Below are 20,784 nucleotides of genomic sequence, written 5' to 3'. Positions count from 1 at the left end.
GCGTTACAAGTAACGGCGTTACCGGTAACGCGTTACTTTTTTTGCTAACCTAGTAACGTACTCGTTACCATTTCGCAACTGTAACGGGTACGGTACTATCGTTAACATTTTTGGGTAACGTGAGGTGTCATGTTACTAGTAACTTTTGGCTCCAATTGTACCCCACTCTGCCCCCCCCCCCTTTTTTTAAAGCGCAGAGCACCTAAAGTTACGTTGCAAATAAACAAAATGCACAGGTGCTCTCGACGACCCTTGTTGAGGCTCGCATGCATGCCAGAAAACACCCAAGCTTGGCGATGCGGCCAACTAAAAAAAGAGAATAGCCAAAAAGCACGAAACGCGTGCTCGAACACACATTCACACACTTGCATTCACCTACCTCCCCTTCCCGAACCACTCCCACGCAAAACTCTCTAAAGAGTGGAAGCATGCCGAGCATTTTGAAGCATCGCATTTTTCAGAATTACTGTAAATTTCCTTGAGAGTTCAGCGATATTTTCTTTGTGAAGTTATAACTGACGATGAAGTGTCATTTTCTGTTCAATGTCACATTCAGAAAATGGCTTCACCATAAGCCACAGAGTTAAAAGTCATCACATGTAGCTCTAGAGGCAACTGTAGGCCACTATAACATTGCTAAGCCCCTGCACATTTGTGCAGGATTTCACGTGAAATCGTTGTCTGGGATAGAAGTTTTATGTGAAATATGAGCTTTATAAACTTATCGTGAGTTCTTAAGGCGAAGACGCACTAATTAAAATTTATCGCCGCGAAGTAACGGCAAAGTAACGTGCGGTACTTTTTCTCGGTGCTGGTAACGGTAACTCGTTACCTATTTTTGTAGGTAACGTGGGCGGTAACGCGTTCTTTGTTTAGCTTAACGAGTATTGTATTTAGTTTCTTTTTTCGGTAACGCCTGCAGCACTGCTCACAGGTTCTTGCCAAGGCATCGTCCATTGTAGAAGAGCGAGAAAGACGCAAAACCGGCAGCACACGGTCGCAGTGACAAACGTGTACAATGCAGAAGGAGGCCGAGAGAAGCGTTACATGGCAGCATTGGTTGACCTAGAAAAACCAGTGCCCCACATGTACTTATTTACCGAAAGAGTAACGTCCGCCGTTCGCTTACAAATTGAAACGTTGACTTCCGATGCGATTCTAAACGGTCACTGACATCAGTGTGCCAAGATAATTATTTTCTTGCTTTAACGCAAGTAACATCATGTGTCCCGCATAAAATTTCCCAAGGTTTTTTTTAATTCCTTCAGATCACTGTGCCAAATCCGCAACTAAAACGGACGCTCAACCGCGTATGGAGCAAGTAACAAGTTTGATGCCGTTTCCAGTTAAGCATGCACATCCATTTTAAAGCGCAGGTTGCACATTTGGCCCCTGCGGGCATATGCCGAATGCGGACCGATGCGTTTTCTTATGGGGGGGGGGGGGGGGAGAGAATTGAGGCTTGCCAACTATGCACCGGGTGCGCACTGTGTAACGGAAATTACGTAGTTTAATCAACTGACTTCTCACGTGTGGACTCAAAGGCAAGACTTGCAGTTGAAAAATAGTGCAGCGTCTTGGTCAAGCCAGACTATAGGCAATTTTTATTTCGCTATTCAAAACGCTTTTTTTTTGCTTTCAAGCCCAAATACTACGTCCCCTATAAGACGTCCAACTATTGAACGTATTCAGCTGTCACAGTAAAGCGCTGCGGCTAATGGAGCGACAGAAATGTGACGCTCTATCACTGCATCGCAATTCACAACAGTGGTGGCTTCCGCTCCCACCATTGGCCTCAGGCACAATGCAATAAGCTCCCTTTAGATTCTACATACTGCTTATCGCTTTCGTCAGCTGCCACGCCATGTTCCTTTGCAGCATGCGGAGAGCTCGTCGCTGCTGTATGTTCAGTGCGTGATACTGCCTTCCGCGCCGAAGAGCTTTGTTCCGTTGCAGGGCAGAAGTCTGCCGAACAAACAGTTCGCCGCTCTAGCGTTCCCGACTTTACATCGTCATCGCCGCGTGACAATACTTTTTCCGCTAATAAACTTTTGTCCAAGTTCAAGGCCACGGTTATGGGCCTTCCAGCCACATAACTGTATGCGAAATTCGACACGCATTGACATTGCTTTCCTAAGGACGAATTTCTCGACGCGGAATAATCACAAAGTGAAGCTTTAAGTACAAACACAAGGAACATATCTGTCTCTTCGTGCGCTTGTGTTGTTTCTTGTATGTCTGGACTACTGTGCAGCAATTTACAAACCTCTCCAGTGAATTAAAAGCACCCCATCAGACAGACAGTGTGTATCGGACAGCGATCAGAGCATACCGCGACGATTGTGGTTCAGCGTTTATCCATTCTTTTTCCCAGACACTGTGCTATAGATCCACCTCGCCGCACTTTGAGCCTACCAGTGTGGTTTTCAAGACAACAAGTATACAACTTAGACATTGGAGCTCGTCAAAGAATAGCTCTGTAACAGATTAGGAAGATATGGCAGATTGTATATGCCATCGGCGACAAAATTATCCAGGAAAAATGAGCCGGAGCCCAGGCTGACAGCTATGCTAATGGCCTGTGGCTCGAGATAACACATGTGGAGGCGTAAGACTGGAGTGCTGCAATATGCGGTAGTGAAATAAGCTTATCGCTTTCAAACATAACGCCTATGCCTTAATACCGCGTTTCGCGCGTCCTGAAGGCTCTTTTCTCATTAGTACACGATACTTTAGAAATAACAACCCTATAATCCTGAACCCCCAGCTGTATTCGTCATTGGAGATCGTACCAAAATCGCCAACAATAACAAGCCATACTCGTCCGGCCCGATGTGCTGCCACCTCAAAAGACCAGTTACGAACGTCAGTTGCATTGGTTGCGATTTTGAACACTAGACGACGGTAGTAGACTTTTAAAAAAAAACGCATTTTACGTCTTTGGCGCGTAATTGAAAGCTCAAAAGAGTCATTTCACAATGGCGCCATCCATGAGGAATGGCGGTGGTGGCAGCGTCCCGAGAAAAGCAGCTGCTTCTTCAGGCAGTTGTGACAGCATCATTTCCGACAATATGGAATTTGTTTCTGAAAGTGACTCGGACTTTGTGTACGTGCTGGAGTCGGCTTCAGATGGTGACGAAAGCGGCGGCGACAACGAGGGTGAGTCGCTGCAACGTGCACGTGTGTAACAGCGCATAAGCATGTAAAACCTGCCGCCCGCGCCTCCACGGTTCCATTTTTCTTCAGTGCCTGGGACCTTGCGGCAGCCCACTGACGGGCACGACATTCTCGGCTGGTTTCGGGTATTTTTTTACTGGGTCATCATTGACGTGGGCGGCAGTGCGGCCTCCTTCGGAATTTGCTAGACTAATATGGGACGCAGGTGTTTTGTTCGAAATTGCAAGCGATTAAATGCGTTCCAGGGAGAAGGTGAGAAGTTGTTGCCGCTTGTTGCCTTCTCGGCTGACGTGTAGTCATAAACGCTGCGTTATACGACGCCTGCGTTCTCCTCCAGCAGATGAAACTCAGCGTGGTCACATACTCGACGAACGTGAAGGCATGTTTGCCTTCGACGCAAGCCAGCAATGCTTACACATATCCAATCAGAGCCATCGCGCGGGTGTCAAACAAAAGCCCTGCGTACAACCAGAAGCTGCACATCTTATTGCGGTCATGAAAAAGAACGCGTTTTTTTTTTACTGTGCTCAAATGGTTGAAGCGTAGCATCCGTTGCTTTTGGGGCTACCAGCGCCACAGAAGCGCGCGAGAGTGCCCTCAATAGAAGTCAGGCGGGCGCGGCCGAACGGGAGCAACACGCTCTAGCGGTTGCCTTGGCAACCGAAATGGTGGTAGTTTCTTTCTAGGCCGCCAGGCGCCGCTAGCATGATAGTGGCTCCGCGGGCTTGTGACCTTTTCTGGTCGCCGCAGACAGCGGAGTTTTCACACTTAAATAGTCTTCCTCCGTTGCCGGATAGCACGCAAAGAGGGGCAGGTACAAAGCAAGTGTTGGCGTGTTTGGTACTTGAAGGTATTGGTGAGAGCTATCAAAATACGGAAAGGGACGAACACACAGGAAAAACCGCTTTCTAACAACCGTTTATTCTCTGAAGAAACATGGCTATATACACATATTAATGTCAAATCATGCACAGAAAAGGGAAGAGCGCACGGCACTGACAACAGCGACATGAAGGAAAAAAATATATAAAAAACAAACTAAAAAACACCCAAAGCTAAAAAACACCAAGTTAATAAGTCGGACCGGAAACAGGCAGGAACGCGAAATTATCGAAGCTTTCGCTATGCATGTTGCTTCAGATAAGCAATGCGTCAGCTCCCCTTCGGTGATGTTAGGGAGATGTGAATTAAACCACCTCAAGAATAGTAATCTTCGGCTGTTGTAAAGGCAGGCGCGTGTTGATCGTTTCATTATATATATATATATATATATATATATATATATATATATATATATATATATATATATATATATATATATATATATATATATATATATATTCCCCTCATGTCGCTGTTGTCAGCGCCGCGCGCTCTTTCCTCTTCTGTGTATGATTTGAGGTTAATATGTGTATATAGTCATGTTTCTTCAGAGAATAAACAGTTGTTAGCGCTTTGTCCTGTGTGTTCGTCCCTTTCCGTATTTTGATAGCGCTCACCAATACCTTCAAGGATGCATTTCCAAGTAGCCCCAGTTGTAGCTCTTTTGACTTGCTTGGCTTGTCCTTGAAGAGCCCTAGCTAATGATAAGGCGCAGGTCAACGTGTATACGACAGAAAAGCTCTGTTTGGCAATACATTACCTCGTCGCCGTGGGCTTTGTGAACAATCACACGCACACGAGTGCTATTGAAAGAGCTACGCAGGAGGCACAAAAATAAATTCACAAGGAACTATATAATAATAACCTACGCTCAGGCATCATCCTTAACGAAACGCCTCCAGAATGGCATGCTTGTTGAAATAAGACTATTCCCTCTCATGTCGACTCAACCTCAACTGCGTCTACTGAACTGCCCGTCCCTTAAACAGTCACACAGCCCTTACTCACCCCCCCCCCCCCTCCCCCCAACTTTACTGACTACTGAAGCGTCCACATGTCGAGGACACTGTTGCACCTGCAGCGGCTTCCGCCATGTGCTCAATGCAAGCTTAATTTGGTGCTCAAAAGATGTGTTCTCTCTCGCAAGACATCAGTCAGTACAGATCGCAATCTGCGGCCAGGTAACGCCCAGTGCAGAAATGTGAAAGACCCAGAAATTTAAAGGTGTGAGCTAGGACCGTGGGGTTGTTTTTTTTGACTACTTCTACTTTGGCCGAACAAACACTTCTCCCACTCTTCTGATGATTTGAAATTACTCCTATCGGTGGCCAGCCGCGCCCACCATATCTCATCATATTAGCTAGCCTCATCTCTTCTTGTGAATAAATACGTTGGGGCTCACAAAAGAAAAAAAAAGTTTGTCTGTCACTCTCAGCTAGTGTTCTGAGAATATACCCTGCTACCCTAATCGGCCATGAGTTATCTCCTCTGGGCATTATATGCCCAGTCTATAAGTCTGCCTTTTTCGGTGGCAACTGGGTTTCTATTAATTAGCGTTCGTTCTGAAATTTGCGCAGCTCCATTTGTATCAACGCCGTCCTTGTCATTTTCATTTTAACGAAAATCACTACGCTGTCTTACTTCTCATTATCCACTCGCAGCGTACAGTTTTCAGGGTGTGCGAGATAGTTCTCGGAGTCATGCCACACCACAGAGATGTGAACCATAAAATGAATGTGAACTGACCCTAATCTATACCTGGTTCGCGATTACTCGTTAAGATGTTGCCGATCAAGAAGATAAACGCAGTTGTCCCCTATAATTCTGTAACAAATGTGATGATGTCTGCACCACCTTCAACGCCACCCATGACAGTACGGTGAGAAATACGAAGCTAATCGTGAAAAATACCGCAAATTTGTAGAATTAAATAGAATCCATGTCTATCTGCGAACCAGAAAATCCTTTTCAGAAAGAAGCTGCATTGTAAGCTGCCTGAAAGGTGAGCGGCAGGAGGGAAATCAAAACGCATACGTAAACACGCATCAACACAAAGATTCATTTTCGCAGACACTGGGAACACACGAGACATTAAAAGACGAGCAACGCCAGAATTAAAAGGCAGCCGGCGCTGCTGAAGCTGCGCTGCGAAGAGCGGCGCCAGAGTTGGGGCTGCGGGCTTCGTCGGAGACGGCGTGGCGTTCCAACGCTCCACGTCTCCGCCGCCAACTCTGTGGGCGTCAGTTCAAACATCAACGTTAGTTCTCGTTGATGTTGGAACTAGATCGCCCTCGGTCGAGTTCAAACATCAACGAGAACTGACGTTGATGATTCGAGCAGAACTGGGCGCCGCCAGAACTCCTTCGTAGGGGAAGCACAAGTTCTGGAAGACGCCTGCCACGACAGCTGGGTGAGCTTTGCGGGCCGGTCGCTGACGGGTGCCTCCATCTTGGCGATGTCGACCGCATCCAGGGGCGGGTGGCTCAGCTGCAAAAAGTTTCGAGATATAGAGAGAGCAGAAGGACTACCACTTCGGGAAGAGTGCTTTATTGGGGACCACAGCTGTCACAGATATAGCCCGTTCCCTTTGCACTTCACACCAACGCGTATTATTTCTTGCAGACAGGTGCGTGAAAAAAATACTCTTTTTGTACAAACAAATAAAGTACTTAGAGTGTGCTGCAAAATATCTTTCTCAAACCTACAAAAATCAGTTTCAGTGGATGGTTGTTCCCTAAAAGCTTGTCCCAGGCTCCAACGACGATGAGAGAGTTGGCCAACGCCTCCTCTGTTATGAGTACCTGTCAGATGATCCCCTTTCCAGTGGGAGTCGGCGCGGAAGCTTAGTTCGTCGGTCAACCGCTACACGGCGAACTCCTTTGGGAGCCGCACGTTACTTCTGTCCGGCTGTTACTCATACAGTATATACAGTCACTCATACAGTATTCGGCGGCGGCGCTGCGATGAGGTGCAGTGCGCTGACGACCAGCTTGGCTATCCCGAGCCTTGATAGGCAGTAAAGCTAGCGGACGGGGAAGGGCAGGATAGAGGGGCAGGAAAGGTTGTGATTGGCCATTTTCAGCCGATCTGACGGGCACTGATATAAGAGAAGGCGTTGACTTGGTCGAAGCCAGTTCTGGTGCAGTAAAGAGTAAAAAAATGTGTCCCTTTTTGTTAGCAACCTCGTCAATGTGAGACATTATCCTCATCAACTAAAACTGCCAAATTCTCGGTAAGATGACATTATTTACTATTTTTTTCATCACGCAATATAGACGCACAGACAGCGGATTTTTATTACATTTGTAACTTCTTAGCGTTAACGTTAATTCAAACAAGCTGCGGCTGCTCTTCTCCCTGGCACTTTTCCATGCGTCCCAACACAGGGCATTAACATACAGACACCTTCTGTCACCTACCTTGTGCAATGGGCGGTGCTCCACTGGTAACAGTGTTCCCGCAGGCAGAGAACATTGTCGCCCAGGCTGTCCTTATCCGCAGCTTCCCCACGTCTCCAACGCCGTGGCGTCGGATGACGAACCTCGGGTCGGGAGTGGACAGGGGCTCGGGCGTCATGTCACCAAACTGCCAGAGTGGACGCTCCCAACACCGCGACAGCAGGCAGACGCTGTACAATAAACAGGACAAAACAGGAATCGATGTCGCGAAGTATGCAGGCGCCAAGAACAATATTTAAGCATAAGATCACATTTTCAACGATAACAACCAGAGAGACGTATTTCGTGTCAACATAACGAGAAATATGCGGAGCAAACAATATGCATGTGATACTGTGAGGCAGACAAAATCCTCAGAAACCTGTAAGTGACCAATAACACGCATCCGGTTTTCCACTAAGTGCGTAGTGCAAAGAAATTAATATTCTAACGAAATGCTTAGCTACACATCTTATTTCCTTGTTCCCTTGTCCGTTCTCCTTGTGCAGATGACATTTGCATAAAGAACCAGCCAAGCGATGTTCCCCCGTTCATGCAACACTGCGGCTTGCACGCGGAGAAGAGTCAGAAGCAGAAAACGTTTATGCTGATCTAAAAAAAAAAATTCTGCTTTGATGGTCACGTGTAAGCTTCAGACCAGACTTCCTTGAACTCTGCAGTTCCGGGCCCCCTTGTCGGAAGGGTAGACCAATGGAACGGAGGAATTCATGAAGCGGGTGCCATCCCTGGTGGAAAAGGTCCCCTATACGCAATTTCTGCGAGCGATAATGCATCCACGTTAATAATTACGCTGAATCATACCAGCAATATGTTACAGGAATGAATGCTGCTATCGCTAATATCGAATCCGCAACGAAAATGGCGAAGGTTCCACTGCATGATCATATTCTGGTCACGATTGAGATAAGCAATAATCTACGTGTTTGTGAACGCTTCATCACGAAAGACAGGCTAGTTCTGGGACCTCTAAGCGCAGAAGAAAAGCACGTTTGCACGCATTATTGAATGCCACCATACAAGGCCTTGATACGTATAACGCGGCGGTAGAAATGCAAGCGGATTCTTCGGTGCTCACTGTGCGCCCAGGGGGTATAGCATCGTTTCTGTCCAATGTGACTTGAACGTGACTCCTGTTGTATCGCAGGCCTCGGTTTATACATGCAGTGGTCGCAAAGGGATTGTGCTACCATAGGCTTAAAAAAAGAAAAAAAAACAGCGACTCTAAGCTAGAAGGCACCAGTAAAAGGCAGACGCATCTGTCACCGCATTTTAAGAGCCACTAATAATAACAGATCTTCACGTGATGCCGTGAAGCTCTATTCAATAAAGGAAGCGGCCCAAGATGCCCAACATCAACTGAAAAGCGGTCGTAGAGCACTTTCGGCTATCGCAGACTCTATTACATATTGTGCACAACGTGTATCATCCAGGGCCCACTCGAAAGGAGGCCACCTTACAATCTAATGGGCAGCACGAACTCAACCGGGGCGCTTTATGGTATGACAGCTCTTGTAGTCCTTGTGTCCAACCTGCACCTGGCAAGCTGGCTTTAGAGCACAGGGTTCACTTTGATGGACTCGATAGTACATATTACCACGCAGGACAAGTACTGCTCACTGAGACTCTTCAGTTTTCTCCGCGATGCCGGTGACGCGGATGAGTGGTACCGCTTAGGTTTGATGACGCGTGGGTCGGAAATATTCAGCGCTGTTTCCTGGATTTTTTGTGACCCACATGACCCTCTACGTCAGCTTGGGCTTTCGCGCTTCTGTAAAAATTTAATGTGAAATCGATGTGCCTCTTGTGGTCCGGACAATCCGTTTGTAGTTACCGGCGACGTTCTGGTGGAGCCATTACCGGCACTCTGCTTGGCTTGCACCGCCTGCCCTTAGACTAACCTCACCCTTTTCGTGACAGAGTGAAAGAAGCATACCTCGCAGTCCTCCAAAGCCCCTCGAAGTCTGGGTGTTGGGGAACGCTTGGACAGGAGCCCACAGGGAACCAGCCGTGTTCCAAGATGTCGCCCGCTGCGAGGCATTCGTGGCGCCCGGTGAACGTGCAGCCCAGAGCTTCTTTTACCTCGCTTCCCGACTCCTGTGCGCCACTACATTGTTTTCCTCAAGCAGGTCAAATGAGCCCGGAAGGTAAAATTCTCCCAGACCTGGAGGCACGTCACCTGATACTACAACTAACGAAACTGTGCAGTTAAATATTTTACATTTAGAGCGACAGATGTTCAGTGCCCGTTCCTGGGTTTTGCGTCGTAGTCTGTCGTCTGCGTAACCGGTGGACGCGTTGCCATGGGAACCACTGGGTCGGTGGTTACCGCGCAAAGAGCGAGACATGACGAGAGTGGAGAAACGTGCAACCGGTGGGTGGCTGGCATAGGAACCATCCGGAGTGTGGTTACCCTGAAGGAGAAGTGTATGGCGAGAGGGTAAGAAGGCGCAAGCGGTCGGCGGTTGTCACGGAAACCACCCGAGGGGTAATTACCCTGCAAGGTTACCAAGGAAGCAGGCTTTATGGTGAGAGCGTACGAAGGCGTAACCAGAGGATGGTTACAGTGGAAACCGTCACCGGCGGAGGAGGAGGGTATGGCGAAAGCGTGAGAACGAGCAACCGGGAGGCGGTTGCCGTGGGGACCAACCGGAGGGTAGGTACCCTAGAAGGAGAACGGGGTTGGCCTACAAGCAGGGCATGACGAATGTGTAGGAAGGCGCACCACGGTAACCATCCGGAACGTGGTTGGCGTGGAAGGAGGAGGGTGGGTGTGGCGAGAGCGGAGCAATATTTCTAGCTTGGTCCATCTGCGGCAGCTTCTCCGAAACGCGACGCCCGAGGAGGGCAAAATCAGCGGAGACGTAGACGGAAAACTGTGTGGAAAACTAAAACGAGCGCCCTAGAACTACAGAGGTGCGAGGTCGCTCTCATATTCTCTATATTACATATTATTAAATATCAATACCCTAAAGGGTGCCTGAAAAGGGTGTTTGAGGCTGCCTATAATACGACTGCATTATGTAGAATACAGGCCACCGAGTATTCATGCCGCATACAGTACTTCAAAAACGAACCGATTAATTGAAATATTTATATATATATATATTTATTTATTTAAATTAGCGCTTTCACGCCCCGCGGCGACCTGCGGTGCCGAGCGTTCGCCCGAATTTGCGCTCGTTACGTTATGCAGCCCTCGTTACGTCAGCAGCGAAACGCTTTCATTGGTTCGCCGTGGTGTCTCTTTCTGACGTCACGCACCTCCCATGACCGCGGCCAGAAGCAGTGCCCTTCCCACCCTCCTCCTGCGTGCGTCGGCCTGCCGGCGGAGGTACAGAGTTGGTGGGGATGGCGGAGGAGCGCCGACATTTCAGCGTGCAAAAAGTGACGAGAGGAGAGAGAACGGTGCGATGACGCGTAAATTCAAATTTTTACTACAGATAACTCACCTTCCACAAAATGCATTAAAAAATTGCTTGCTGGAGGATATTTGTGAAGCGGCGTCCTTTAACATCGTAGGCATACCCGCAACTTTCTTCGGAGCCCCTTTCAGAGCTCCTTTAGCAGCTGTCGCTGAAAGTCGCGTTAACCAGCGTTAACCGTCCTGTCATTTTTTTTCTTTTTTTGGCATTGCTGAGGTCGTGGTGGTTATAGTTGTAGTCATCGCAACATTAGTATAATTGTAGAGATGTTAGCTTTACTATCAGAAGTGGAGACTTTAATCATAGTGAGGAGCCACAAGAGCAAGTGTGCACCGGTTTACCGAACGCCGGTTGCGCACACGCTGTGGCTCAGCCCCTGCCACGGCGCGTGCGCAGGAGTCGTCCCGCTGTTGCTGTGTCTTTGCTGTTCAAAGGTGAAGTCGCGTAGGTGCATGCAGACTTCAGCTGAGCTTAGCTGGGATACATTAAGCTAGTGGTGGGATCAGCCTTGGGATTATTCTGCCGGCAAGTGCTCCACCGCTGCGACACTTAGATGTTAATTAAGCTCGGGAATTTGAGGCATAGATCTTTGAACTAGCAGATCTACATCGCCACGCATATAATAACCAATAATATTCAGGAACTGCGGCAGTCACGATCTTCAGTCTAGATAAGAGTCTTGAAGGAACTTTAAAATATGGCGGAAGGCTCTCTCCAATATGATTGAGGACTTTGTTTTGTCCACAAATCAGTTAGCGCATATTACGAGTGCTGATAGGATTCTCCGAGAAGTAACGAGGACGACTCCGCAAGGTTCGCCTGGGTCGCTCTGCGATCATATGCGTTTGCAGCCATTTTTCCATCGCAGACGCGAGCTTACTGCGAGTAATGGACTCGTTTACTTTGGTGGAAGGTCCTCGGTTATAGATGTTAGAGCAATTATACGACACACATTCTCTATGACGGCAATGAAGATTCTTTCCCGCTCAGTTTCCTGGCATTCGGGCTTGGTTTGGACCTGGACATTCAGAACCTTGCGAGTCGTTGCCTACGATGTGTGCACTGTTGGCCTCAACGTTCAGCGCAATATCCTTCGAGTTGACCAAAGCTCATTAGCTGTCGTACTCGCCTGCATGTGGACTATGTGGGAACACCTGAAGGCCGCATGATCTTTGTTCTTATGGACGGGCGCGAAGAAGAAATGGGTTGAAGCGGTGCCTCTGAAGTCTGCGACGGCTAAAGCAACTGTTGAAGTACTGCGTGGGATATTCGCGCGCTTCGGCTTGCCTCATGCTGTTGCGTCAGAAAATGGTCTCCAATTTTCGAGTGTGGCCACGGCACGGCACGGCACGGCGCGGTCACGTCACTATTCCCAGATATCTTCATTGGGTAATGGAATCGTGGCTCGGGAGGAGGCTTTTCTGACGGGCGTCGTCATGCATCACGTCATTGTCAGGCTTATATTCATGCGCCTGATAGCTTGGTGAGCAGCTCGATTTCGCTTCGGGGTCTTCCCTTGGGCCGGAACTGGGTGCTGCGCTAGGATCTGCACTGAATTTACATTTCCTGCAGTGCACATCGAGGAACTGCACAATCATCGCAAGAAGCAGCTTCCAACTGACCCGCGAAATCATCGAGACAGAGTTGATTGACCGTTTAGGCGATATCTAAGGGTCCAAGCCGTCTATTGCACTCTCTTCGAAGGAACTACAATGCTGCGTGTTCACTGAATATTTTGCTGGCTGAGAATGTGTGTGTCAGGACACGACTTGCCTATGCCGGTTTTTTTTTTTTTACTGTTTAGATATCGTTTTTTTAAGCCCTGCGAGAGATACATCGGTGCGGTCTTTGCAGATGGATTGCACACCAAGGCGGTCATTGTGTACGTGATAGATATCAGTGATTAAAAGATTAATTAACCTAAAATTAGCACATCAACTTTTTTATTTTTAATTTCAAAGGTCAACAATACATACAGAAATTGAAGGCTGCCGACATAGAAGCCGAGTTCAGTTTTTAAACTTCCTTTATCGTCAATGCTGCGGCCATTTGGGACCCTATTCAAGCTTACGTTATCACTAACATTGAATCCTTGCAAAACCGTGCTGTTCGTTTCATATTTTCAGACTACTCACCCTTCACAAGCCTTTCAGCATTAAAAAAACGTGCCGAACTGGAAGATTTGTCATATCGCCGTAAACTTGCTCGCTTAACCCTTTTCCATAAGCTTTATCACCACCCATCCCTTCGCCGTGATTTGTTTCAGTCACCTGATGCTCTCTTTCCACGCCGTGATCATTCTTTCAAAGTTAAACGCGTAAACTGTCATTCATCGTCTTATGCCAATTCATTTATTCCCCGTACTATCACTGAATGGAATAGTTTGCCATCAGTCATCGCCACAGAAACTGACAATAAAAAATTCCAAGAGCTTCTTCGCTGTGACGGAAATGTGTAAATGTTTGCTGTTTTTGTTAGTGTTCAATTTTTCTTTGTGTGATGCCTTATGTTTTAATTAGCGTGTTTTTTTTTAACACTTACTTGTTGAAATGTATCGCGATTACTTATGATTGTACCCCCCCCCCCCCTATGTAATACCCTCTTCTGGAGGGCCTTTAGGGGTAACTTGAATAAATAAATAAATAAATAAATAAATAAATAAATGTTTAACGTCAAAAATACACATTTCTAGCTCGTAAAGTTGGCTTCCTGCAATGCACGTTTTTAAAGTGGCGGCGCTAGGCGTAGTATTGTCGCAGAAATCCAGTTAAATTCTTATACAGCATAAAATAGACAAACGTCTTTCGTATTTGCTGTATTAAAAATGCGATGTCGCAGAAGGCGCAGCGGAAGAAAGCGCAACGGTCCCAATGTAGCGCTGGAGCAAAGCACCGGTCCAGATCGTACCGCCGAGCCGCCTCAACCTCCTCCGGCAGCAGCTCCGCTTCCAGGCGCCATTGCTGTAGGCGCCGCCGGTCCGGGACTTCGCGCTCCTCGAGCAGCCGTGGCCATGGCAAGCGGACGGGAAAGAGAGGAGGCCATTCGAACAGCGTATGTTCAGAAAGCAGCTCGGCGGGGAAACCCCGTAATAAAATTAGACGCTCTGGGACCCGTGCAAGCAGTCGTGGGAAGCGCGGGGCTGCCAAGAAGTAAATAGGAACCAAACGTGCAGCTCAGAGCGAATCGAGCAGTAAAGATGGGAGCCAATTCGAAGGAGTTAACCAGCAGGAGTCCTGGAGTGCCGTGGAGAAATACGGAAGCATGCTTGTCTCCTATATGGAAAAAACTGACCGCTTGGTGTAGAAGCTGTATAACAACGCAGGTCGAGGAATCGTCGAGAGGAGTGATACGTGGGGCCCGAGAGAGAACCAACGAGAATGGCAACCAATGAAAAACTTCACTTCCGGGATCCCGGACGGGTGTTGGTCCAGGAGAGAACGAAAATTCAGTTGACTCAGACACTAAATGTTTGGTTCGGTGTTTTTTTTCTTTAACTGATTCCTAAGAAATTTGTACGCATGGATCACTGCGTGCTATTCGTGGACGACCGCCTAAACAATATTTCTTACCTCTTCCGATTTCGATTTCAACTATCGAGCGATGGCTATGACGTCGAAGATCAGTACAGGTTACGTGAGGCATGGCAAAAACTGCGATATATTGTCGCTGCTTTGTCGTTTTAATGGAGAAAAACGATAAAGCCAGCCAGCGACAAAAGCCGGAATCCAAAGTGAAGAAGCAGTATTTGCAGTGCAGTGCCCTTAGTGCAGATCTTACAGTTCGCCAAAAAATAGGATCTGTGGCCTTTGTGCGACGTTGGCCTTCGTGGGGGCGTTGAAGCACCTTCCTTCGAAGGCAACTTGGCTTGCCATCAGCAGCAGTCCGTTACAGTCAGTCAGTGGACCCGGCGACGACCAATAAGGCCTAAAATAAGATCGCAATCTTTCTTTCGGTTCTCAACTCTGCTCCACTATACTGAACGATGCCTGTCACTCAGTATCTTTTTCTTGCTTTTAACGCAACCTTTGCAACATATCATCCGAAGCTGGTAGGCATTCCATGAAAACTTCCTCCCTGACGGCAGTTGCTTTGGGCATGAGCCCTCTGGTGTGGAAAGACAGTTGGTAGAGCCTGAACGGCGTAATGAATGTCGCGAGCCCCTGGATTTCTGGTGGAGGTTGAATGTGGATTTTTACGTCTAGTTTCTGCCTAGATTAAAAACACTGTTCCGTCATCTAGGCTTCCCAGCATTTCGTCCACAGTTGGCAAAACATTTCGTTCTTTTTTTGCACATTCGTTTTGGTGTTTTAAGTTGTTAAGTCGATACAGATGCGCACATCAACTGATGGCTTCTGAAGTACTATGGTAGCGCACCAGACGGTTGGCTTTTCAGCCTTACGCATTATGCCTTGATCATCCATGTTTTCGAGCTCTCTCTTTATCTTGCTCCTCATGCGAAACGGAATCCTTCTGTGGTACGCGACGGCATAATGCACTACACCGTCAGTCCGCACCGCACATGGTATGCAGCCAATGCCAGAGAAGACATGCTTGTGTGTCACGCTACGGCGTCGTTGAAGCGGACAACTCCAAGCGCTCGCGCCACTGACAATCCGAGGAGTCCTAAGGTGGCGACTACTAGAAAAACTCTAGAGAGCACTTTCTCGTCCATTGCATTTGGTCTTTGAACCTTCCCAGAGTACGCAGAGCAGCATCGCTCGGTACTCTCAGGTCCTTTGCTTTTTCCAGATGCGGAGGCAACTTACCTTCGACGATTCATTGTTCTCGAATTCTTCGTCTGAAGCGTGATGGGACCGCAGGATTTCTCGCGGATTTCGGCCCATAGCGCATAGCAGCGTTCTAATTGGAATTTGTCGTTCTATTTCCAAACTTCTGAAGCATAGCTGAAGTGCTCGAACTTTTTATCCACTTGGTCAGTAGCTGAAATTCGCATAATGTCGAAAAGCTGTCGAGGCATATTTACACAATAGTTTTGTCGGACGGCATACAGTTGCATTTACGCTAACTTGCACACAGTGCACAAGCTAGGTCTAGCCAACTGAACCTGTGCACTCAAAAGCTAAGCATGCATTATTGTGCCTATCTTGGTCAGATTTTTCTTGGTTTCTCTCTCTTATCGTCTCTTCAGCTTAGCAACACACCGCCTTCATAACATGGCTTAGTGAGAATGCTACGAATGCATGTTTATGCATGTGACTTTTATATATTCAGGATAGTGTTAACAGGGCTGCTGGTTCATCTTGAACACAAACGCCGTCAACTTCAATTTTCAGCAAACAGACGCCAGTAAAGACAAAAGTCATCACTGCTGTTATGTTTTTTTTCGGCTTTCTTCGGCCTAACTTCAAATTGGTCTTTTCCAAGTTTCTTATGCCTATCCATGCCTCAATTAATTTCTTTCTTTGAAAACCAGACTGGCAGTGAAATAGGTATATTTTGTTGAAAATGTTGATAGTCGGCAACTAATAGCACACTCTGAAATTCAACACATGTTGAGTGGTATAAACATCAGTTAACCGTAAGCAATGCTCACTTCTGCTAGCTAGATTGTGAACTGGTCACCTTTACATTCAATCAGTCTACATTTTACTAATGAGTGAAAATAACTCTTAAACATTGTTTTAAAGTTGTATCAGAGAACATACGCATATATGCCTGTCACATACTTAAATGGCTCAATTTTTATTTCATTTTATTGTGCAACATCATAGACCTCATACTTGAAATCCAAGTTTACAAATTCTGCTTGAGATGGTGTTTGCTCGAGATAAGATTATAGGGTCATTGTATCCTGTTTCCCTGACTGTACAAAGTATTCTTTTCCAGCCTAAGCCAGGAGCCATTGCAATGTAAACCCTCCAGATTGGTTCTTGCATTTCCTCTACCTGTGATCCACCTTACTGGCTCCCACATCTCATTATGTTTATAGTAATAGAAAGACATGTGTAGACTTTTATGCAATACAAAGGCACCAACAATGTTTTCCACTCACAGCGATATTTGAGAATGATTTGGAGTTGCACAGAGTATATGACAGCTAATTTTGTACATGGCAACAATGGCATGGCCTTCAGCAGAACTTCCCATACTTGTTTTCTATGATCTAGTCTGACTTGTGCAACGGCAATATCAGCTCATAAAGATATGCTAAAGGACTACCTGATGGCCCGCTGTCTCTGTGGAGAACAAAACGCCTTGCACTACAGCCAAGTGATGCATGTCTAAGCCCCTTTGCAGCCACACAGTGCTATCTCTATTTTGGCTTTAATAATGGACTGAAAAACAACAAAAATAAGTCACTATTGTTACTTTGTCACTGTTCTGTAAAATGTAGAACTGCTTTATTTAGAACTGATTTTACCTGTTCCAAACAACTGGAAAAGTCATAATTTCTCATGTGCATTTGCATTTGTGTTTGACAGCAGTGTGCTAAAATGTGAACACACACACACAACTTATATATTGAATAGATAAGCATGTCTTTTGCATTAGCAGTCAGCTGGCTGTAGGTAGCTGGGGGGGGGGGGGGGAGGGGGGAGGCTGTTTACATATTAAAATGACAACTGTGCAACAAAAGACAGGCCAACAGTCGGCCGATTCGGTCTGCCAAAACCATGTCATCGTGATGTCTGGCTCTATGTCACACTGCGCCGACGAAAACAGTCGGTAAGACAGCAGTTGGCCGATGGTTCGCCAACTCAACTGTCACACTAGCGTGACAACGTGCGAGACCTCCCGCCGACTTGGCCCTTTCTCGTTCTCACTCTTCTTTTGTCATTTCCTGCTATGCGAAATTCATGGGCCGGGAGGCTTAATTTTTAACTCTTTTAAATAAATCCCACCATAGTAAAACAAACCCTTAACACTCGTGATTATGAACCTAGATTGAGTGCAGCCCAGTACTGAGCGGCATTTATTGCTGGATCAGAAAGGCATGGCTAGAAAAATAAATCCAGTCGCTCGCGGGTGAACAAGACGGGAGAGATTATTTAAAACTAAAATAATAAAAAGAAAAAAAAATTCCCGGCCACGCGGATTCGAGGTAAGAACCTCTGGAATGCGAAGCTATTGCTATACCGACGACGCCATGGAGAACAGAGCATTTCGTTGTTTTCAGACGTGCTGATAAGAAGCACTCAGCAGTGTGACACTCGCCACAGAAGTTTTATAAAAAGCAGGCGACCCATGTGCGAAAACTCGGCCGGCGCGCTGCACCGGTCGCTGCTTGCGAATTGCAGCCCCACTGCAAGGAGGGACACACAGAGCAGCAAGCATCGCTGCGCCGCTCGACTCAAGCACTCGAGCTCAAAGCGTACGCTTTGCCACTCGCAGCGGTCTGATTACTGCTTGGCTTGGTGTTGAAGTTCGCACCGGAAAAGACAAAATAGCCATATTATCAGAAAGACCGCCTGCTATACACGAGCAGCGACAAAGCATGCTTGCCCTAGTAGAGAGATTTCGGCAGCGGCACCGCCTGCGGTCGCACCAGGCGACGAACTGCGCTGCTGCCTGGCGCAGCACACGCGTCTTCGCGAGTAGCCTCCGCTATAATATCTCTTAATATCGCTTTGCTGTTAACAGTATAATCTCACCATAAACTAAAATTACGGTCAATTTCCGCGACACCTTCGGCTGCGGAGCCAGCGGACCGCTGCGGGCGACAGGCGAGCCGGACCGCAACGGCGGGCCAGCGGCAGCTTGCGAGGCGATTCTGGCGAGAAATTTTGCTCGTATCAGAGTTGTTGCTTTTACCAGCAACTCGGTGTTGATCAACGATCCTCAGGAATGATACATTTGGCACATTTCTCTGTCTCAGCGTTTATTGCTTACGTCAAAAATAATCTTAAGCTGATTTTTATTACGGCGGCGGATGGGATCCAGGCTGACCTGCCGGCGAGCAGTCTCGGTTTACTTCACGTTCGCACAAGAAAAGACAAAACAGCCATGCTATCAGAAAGGCCGCCTGCTATATTCGAGCAACGACAGCATGCCTGCGCAACAGCCGCGCTTTCGTCTACCGCGCCGCCTGCGGGAGCGCCAGTGCGACGAACTGCGCTGCTTCCCGGCTGCCGTGCTCGTCGCTAAGCCTAGATGGTTTCGCATCGATGCCGTAGCTCAGGGCGCTTTGGAACTAGCGAGCGCCATAATAAAGAAAGTTCTCTAGTCACCCCTTTACTGCCAACCTGTCTCATAATAAAATGAAGTTATGCTCGATTTCCGCGACGCCTTCAGCAGCGGATCTAGCAGACGTCAGGCGAGCCGCACGAAGCAGCAGCAGCAGCAGCAGCAGCAGCAGCAGCAGCAGCAGCAGGCGGCTGAAATTTGCTTGTATCGTAGTTATCGCTTCAACCAGCACCTTGGCATTGGCCAACGATCCTCAGTAATGATACTTTTTTAGACATTCATCTATCCCAGAGCTTGTTATGAACGTAAACAAACAGCACTATAGCGGAATCGTGTTCGTGTCTGGTGAATGTTTTAGCTCGGCGACCGATCTCGCGTCGGCACGGTCGGCAGACTGGATTTGTCGGCGTCGCGAGCGTCAAAGCACGTCACACTACGAAGACATCTGATAGTCGGACGCGTTGGTGTCGTTGTCGGCCTAGTGTGACAGCTTGGTCTGCCACAGACACAGTCTGCCGTCCCGGTCGGCCGATCATCGGTGTCGTTGTGTCTGCCTCGGCGTCGTGTCGGGCTAGTGTGACAGGCCCCTTAGGAAAGGCTGCAAGTGCCATTATTTTTTTCTCTGTCAGCAGTGCAATTTTGAATAACTGACTAAAATATTAAAAATGTAATCTGAACTATTTGAAAATTGTGATTATCCCGGTTATAATTACGGTCGGTTGATAGCAGCCTGTACAGTGGCCACACCCTATCGACAATTCGCAATAAGAATCGCGCCGTTGTTCTGAAATCCTGAGGGTAGCCTAACTTTCAGAGGGGGCAGCCTTTTGTTATTTTGTCAAATCGTCGACCGTTGTGAAAACATAGCGATCGAACGAGGAGGAGTTCGCGATCGCGATATTTTTCGGTCTCTTAGATATAAATGGTCCACATGTCGTTTCCCACACATATCACAGCCGACCACGATTGTACCTTCGACGAAAATCCTGCGGCAAAAAAAAAAGCGTTGACGGAACCGATGTCTCGAGTACGCCGCAATTAATACGGGCTACTCCTACTGCAAGATATCTGCGTGTTTTTCTACAAGCATGCATGCCTGTACCGCCGCACGCGATTAGACGACAGGCACTACCGGGCGCGCCAATCGGAAAGCTGGGACCATCCGCCTCGCTCGCAAGCGCCAAAGTGATCGTACCTTTCCGCCTCACGTCCGCCTGGCGGCCGAAAACTGGCGCACCGCTCGCGAAGCGTATCTGGCGGAAGCCGCTCCGAAACGATCGTACAACGGCCCTAAGTGCGCGACAGCCGTTGATGTTGTCGATGCGCTCACCTCCTGCGATGCGTGGGTCGGGGTGCTGCTTTCGGAGATGCTCGTGGATGACCGCACGCACGTCCTCCAGCACAAGGGGCACATCGCTGGCAGGTAGTTGACGTGCGGTGGTCGCGAGGTCGTCAGCTTCTTCGCAGTGACCGGGCACACACTGTGCACGCACGGTGCATCCTCTCTGCGCGAGACGCTCGATGAGCGAGCGAATGTCCCGCACTAGTGGGGTACCGCGGCCGGTGGATTGCAGCCGGCCGAATACGGCAATACCAGTTTTGAAGCGAAAACCTTCACTACGCTAGTCAACACCATGCTTCGCGCGAGCCGGCGTATGTCGGAGCACGAGTGACGTCACGCACGGCGCAGGTGGCCGCCG

General features: G+C 47.9%; 1 protein-coding gene across 1 annotated transcript; it reads right to left on the bottom strand.

The window, feature by feature from the left end:
* Window positions 1-6,134: 6,134 nt before the first annotated feature.
* LOC144134492 (uncharacterized) lies at window positions 6,135-20,526 on the bottom strand. The gene is made up of 4 exons (XM_077667404.1): window positions 20,415-20,526; window positions 9,451-9,544; window positions 7,479-7,687; window positions 6,135-6,546 (listed from the first exon to the last, which is right to left on the bottom strand). The coding sequence occupies exons 3-4, from the start codon at window positions 7,633-7,635 to the stop codon at window positions 6,368-6,370; spliced, it is 336 nt and encodes a 111-aa protein (XP_077523530.1). The 5' UTR covers window positions 7,636-7,687; window positions 9,451-9,544; window positions 20,415-20,526; the 3' UTR covers window positions 6,135-6,367.
* Between the last annotated feature and the right edge of the window lie 258 nt (window positions 20,527-20,784).

This window comes from Amblyomma americanum, chromosome 1, assembly GCF_052857255.1.
Source record: "Amblyomma americanum isolate KBUSLIRL-KWMA chromosome 1, ASM5285725v1, whole genome shotgun sequence".
Classification (NCBI taxonomy): Eukaryota; Metazoa; Arthropoda; class Arachnida; order Ixodida; family Ixodidae; genus Amblyomma; species Amblyomma americanum.
The sequence above is the reverse complement of the archived record's forward strand: the minus strand, read 5'-3'. Positions and strand labels throughout refer to the sequence as shown.